This window comes from Desmodus rotundus, chromosome 6, assembly GCF_022682495.2.
Source record: "Desmodus rotundus isolate HL8 chromosome 6, HLdesRot8A.1, whole genome shotgun sequence".
NCBI lineage: Eukaryota > Metazoa > Chordata > Mammalia > Chiroptera > Phyllostomidae > Desmodus > Desmodus rotundus.
The window spans coordinates 75075092-75080557 of NC_071392.1; the positions used below are offsets into that span (position 1 = coordinate 75075092).

The 5466-nt window shown below is 49.6% G+C and overlaps 1 protein-coding gene across 1 annotated transcript; it reads right to left on the minus strand.

Moving 5' to 3' along the window:
* Positions 1-2059: 2059 nt before the first annotated feature.
* Positions 2060-5172, minus strand: OPN1SW (opsin 1, short wave sensitive). The gene is given in 8 exon segments (XM_024555070.3): positions 2060-2179; positions 3063-3207; positions 3209-3257; positions 3260-3296; positions 3705-3870; positions 4397-4565; positions 4837-5025; positions 5028-5172. Coding segments are annotated over 8 exon segments (1017 nt in total). The 5' UTR covers positions 5170-5172.
* Positions 5173-5466: the final 294 nt, after the last annotated feature.

Here is a 5466-nt window from a genome sequence, read left to right on the forward strand (position 1 = left end):
CAGATGAGAGGGCCTCCCGCGAGGGCTCTTTGGTTTGAGGACCACTGCTTACCCTTCCTGCCTTTGACCTGCCACTCCCTGTTCCCCCATCACTCCCTCTCCCCTCTGCCACAATAAAAGTTTATCTTGGGTCAACAGATTGCCAGTCCTTATCAAAGAAAGGGGCATTGAAGAAAGAGCTGAAGAAACTGTCCTCTGTTCCCAACTCCCTTTACCCCTGTTTCACATAACACAAACTGTCTTTTTGGTCCCTTTCTGACAGATGGACCTCTTTTGAGAGAATTTATTGTATTCCAAGTTTTTAGCCCTCAGGTTACTAAGATAAATATATGTATATCTAACCATTATTATTTCATATATTCTTCTGGGTAATATTCGGGTGGTGCTGGGTGATGATTATAACCAGAACCGAGGTGTATCCTTTGGTCTTCCGTGAACATGTTGAGGTGGGCTGCTTGACCTGATAAAAAGCCAGGTGTATTGTAACTGCACCCCAGCCTTTGCATTGAGCTCTTGAGAGTGGATACACTCTTTTAAGTTTAACCCCAGTATAGGGGGCATGGAAATTCCCTGCCCTCCAGGTCCCCATTTGTATTGTCAAGACCAGAGATTAATAATGCCACCAACCCCGGCTCGCAACTCACTGGGAACAGAGAACCCAGGCCTTAGGGTAAAGTCACACACTTAGAAAACGAGCCTTCGTCTGCTAAGACAGCAGCTTCTGGATGCTGGATGCAGCCAACATTGTACTCTGATCTCTAACGGTCCCCCTAGATTACTACTACTATTACTTTGGTTTAGATCAAGCCTGGGGCTAGGGGACAGTGGCCGCACACCCACGCTGTGTGCCCTGTGAACGCTAGCGCTCTTGAGTTTGGATGTTGGTTATTTTTTATAGAGTGTAAACCAAGTTTTATATTCTATAATGCAAACAGGTACCTATCTGTTTCTAAATAAAACTGTTTACATTCGTTCTGGGGTGTGTGTGGCCTTTATTCTAAGAAATGGAGTGCTTGCTTAGAATTATGAGTGGTGTAAAATGTCATAGAAAAGGCGCTCTCCTAGAAGGGTTACTGTGCCCACCTCCTGAATGCAAAGAAGTTACTGCCATCTCCCAAAGTTGTTACTCTCTTCTTCCTGTTCCTGAAATCTAGCGTGCTTGCTACAGCTGTTACCCTTGTCTCTGCCCTTAGGCCATGTAGCTGCTCCTTACGTAATCATCTGATTACCAAACACAAGCCATGCCTGGGTGCACGCACAGCATTGGTCTTGATTTTTCTTTCAGAAAGGCCTTTTTCAGAGGGAAGGGGTGGGTATAAAGTATAAGATAAAAGTTATTTGAACATTTTGATGCAGTTTATAAATGGTATCAAGATGTTTAATTCTGTATTTTGAGAATGTGAAGTGAATTAAACTGTTAACTTTAGTAAATACACATCTGAAAACATATACAGGGTTAGCCAAGTAAGAGGGGAGAGGGAGAGGAAGCACCGCTCCCTCCCGTGGCTGGGAGAGTTCCTGCTGGCCCAGGGGCTCAGGGACAGGATGTTTCTGCCAGAGCTGTCACAACTGGCATAGGCAGCGGGAAGAAATTCTTTAAACTCATATTTGGGGCCTACTAAAGGCTTTATTTATGTTTCTTCATGCCTCTGCCATTCCTAAGGTATTTTCTCAATAAATCATCTCAGAACAGATGCCCAGTAGGGGAAAAAAAGTTACTAAAAAGGAAGATAATTGTCCATACACTGAAAACTCAGCCATACGCCTTTGTAGTTGCCTTGTATGTAGAGACCAACTTTCCAAGTGCTGGGGGTCTTGCCACTTAGGCCTAGAAACTGATGGTGGTTGCAGTGGCTTCTGATGCGTTCTGAGTCGGGCCCAGCTGGACCAGTAGCTCTGTAGGTAGGAAGGTAATAGGAAAACGGAAAATTGATTCCCCAAGTTCTCATTACTCCCCTTCCTGTTTCCTGCATTGTTAATAGTTTGATTTTTGGCAGAGGAAGTAGAAATTTCCTTAAATGTAAAATCCCAGTTACTGCAAGTAGGCAAATATGGCGCCTTAGCTGGGGCCAACTTGGCTGGAAGAGAGAGTAGAAACTTCAGTTCTCTGGGAACTGGACACGTCAGACTCACCTGTCGTGGACTTCCCACACACCATCTCCGTGATGCAAGCCCAGAACTGGAGGGAAAGGGCAGGACTGGAGGTAGCCCCCTCAGCAGAACAGCCCAGAGGGGATAATATCGGGAAGTATGGGGGGAAAGATCTCATACTTTGTCTCCCCAAAGCCTCGAACGCTGCCTTCCACGTGCCCAGGATCTCCTCAGGTGGGTTTGAGTGCGTGTCCCCAATCCTGAGGCTAGTTAACTTCCAGTCCAGGATTTCTCGCCTGCTGGTCTACAATACTCCCTACATGTCCTGGTAAACCTGCCTGACTCCTAGGAGCTCGGTCAGGTCCCGCAACCCTCTCCCCCATCCCTGAAAGGCCCTTCCATTGGGGAAAGGACTGCCTGCTCTCTCCATCCAGGTTTCACATTCGTTTTGGATCCACTCTGGGACTGAAGAAACATAATTCTCAAAGCAGAATGTTTGCCCCACAAGAGACGACTGGATTTGAGTTTGGTTGTTGGGGGGAGGGGTTGGTGGTTTTGCTCAGATTTAGGATTTGGAGGCTGGACCACCTGATACCCTGCTTTAGGTTTTTATGCATGTATTGTGATTTCCGCTTCGCACATGTTCCAGAAGGCTAGAAGTTGAATGGGAAAGGATTAAAAACTTGTGAATTGGAAGGGCTGGAATGTAGGGGAACTACTGATCTGTCAGTTCTTCAACGAAACAGAAAACTTTTCACTTATTCTTTTCCTTTGGAGCAACTCGATTTTTGTGGCGTAAGTCTTCCCTGGGCTCTGTCTTGCCTTGATGATCACACCTTCCTCCCTGTGGTTCCCTTCTTCACCGCTAACCCTTTGAGTAGAGTCCAAGGTACTCTGAGTTGAAAGTCATTGGTGAGAAGAACTAGGTCTTAGGGGCTAGTGAGTCTCAGAAATGTAAATGGGAACTTTACCTGCTCATTCATGAAGCAGTAGATGATGGGGTTGTAGACACAAGCACTCTTGGAGAAGGCAGGAATGGTGACCAGCTGGAAGTCCAGCCCGTGGCTACGGTGGTTGACCATATACATGGCCAGGGCAGCATAGGGCACGTAACAGACAAAAGGATCCCACCATCACCAGCACCATGCGGCTCACCTCCCGCTCCCCTTCTGGGTCGAAGCCGACTCGTGCTGCTGGGCTGCAAGCTGGGGCAAGCACAGAGAAAACAACACATCCTCTTCTCGTCCCTCAACTCACAGATCTCTGGGTGATTTTTTATTTTTTAACCCAGGGGACATCTGCTTCAATTGCTTCTCTGCTGTCCCTGTGTCTCCCTTAGTCCCGTGGCTCTCCCTCATTGAGAAAGGCAGGATGGAGGCGGCTTTCTGGTCTGTGACATTGGAAGGGATCACAAGCATGTCCTGACAACTATATTTGAGCGGGGATGACTCTACCTTATTCTTCATTCCATGTCATCATTCTGCCTATCCCCGCTTCCTTCGTTGCCTTTACATATCCCCTCTACCTGGTTATGGTATCTCCAGGTGTTGTAGAACACTCGCCCACTCTTCCCTCTCCGCTGGAGGCCCCTGACCCTCACAAAAGCCACTCACAGCTCTGAGCGCCCCCAGCAGCTGAGAGTAGGAGAAGCAGATGAGGGAAAGATGCACGATGAAGCAGAAGATGAACAAGAACCAGGTGTGGTACTCGCTGTGATGTTTGGTGCCCACAGTGTACCAGTCGGGGCCACAGGAACATTGCAGGCCCTCGGGGATGAACCTGTGAAGGGACCAGAAGCTCACCCACCAGACAAGCATTTGCACGCTGTGGGGGCTCACCACAAGAACGGAGGGGGAGCTGAGATTCCTGGGTCACGTTCACATATCTAATAGGCCCCAGGGGGTGCCCAGCCACTGTCCCTACCAGCAGACACTATAGCAATTCGAACTGTAAACTTTAGCATTTGTCTCCCACAGCCCTTTCTCTCACCTATTCCATCAGTTCTTTAAAAAGTAGAGGTCAGCCCTGGCTGGTGTAGCTCAGTGGACTGAGTGCCAGCCTGCAAACCAAAGAGTCACCGGTTTGATTCCCAGTCAGGGCACATGTGTGGGTTGCGGGCCAGGTCCCCAGTAGGGGGGCGTGTGTGAGAGGCAACTACACATTAATGTTTCTCTCCCTCTCTTCCTTCCTCCTTTCCCCTCTAAAAATAAATAAAATCTTTTAAAAATAATAATAAATAGTAGAGGTCAAAGACAGTAAAGGTAATACCCAACTCTACCCACACCAACCTGCCCTGCGTTCTCACCGGCTCCAGCCAAAGAAGGGTGGGATGGAGACGCCGATGCCAATGGTCCAGGTGGCCAGGACTACCAACAGTGTGTGCCTGGAGCTGAAGCAGAAGCTGCCAAAGGGTTTGCAGATGACAGTGTAGCGCTCAAAGGCCAGGAAGGCCAGTGACCAGCCTGTGACCAGACCTGTGGTGAAACCCAGTAATGGGGTAGACAGTGCCCCCGCCTGGCAGGAGGAGTGGATTACAGGGTGGGGCCAGCGCAGCACCATGAGGCAGGTTGGACTGACGGAGTAGAGTTTGGGATGCAGTGAGTCAAATTTCTAGTCTGATCTTTGTACCCCAATATTCAAGATAGCATCAGACTCCTCCAGACTCCTCTTTTGGGTTGCACTCTAGGCCAGCAGCCTGGCCCCGGTTCCACCCCTGGCTCCGTGTAGCCCCTTCCCCTGTGGTACCTGCTGTAGAGCCCAGGAAGTCCTCCAAAGCACACATGCGGCGCCCGAAGGTGAAGTAGCCCCGACAACTGGTAATGAAGACAGTGGCGACAGAGAAGATGCAGAAGAGGAAGCCCCCCAGGGACACACTGATCAAAATGTAGTTGAGTGGCTGCCTCAGCTTTTTGGCCACCAGCACCATGGCATTGAGGGCATCCCTGCAAAGAAGACAAAGCCCATGAAGGCTGCCTGGAGGTGGAAGGCCCAGACAGGGGCAATGTGGTACAGAGGCCCATCCCATGGTCCCACCGAGGAGATGTTCTCAAACAGATAAAACTCCTCCTCCCCTGACATTTCGCTCACAGATGTCCCCACACCCCCGATCCCTCTTATAGATGACTCTCCCTCCACCACTTCTCCCCACCCCGCCCAAGAACCCCATCTTCCAAAGCCACTTTTGGGTTCCCTGAATGATCAGTGCTGATCCTAAGCCCCCTAAGGACAAGGTCTGGGATTAGAGGCCCCCAAGCCCCCACCTAAACCTGCTTTAGCAGCTGCAAAGCCGATTGTGTGTTCCGCAGAGGATAGAAGATTGGGCTCAGGGAGTCTGGACCTGCAGTCCTGGATGCCGGGATGAGTGAGAGTCAGCTC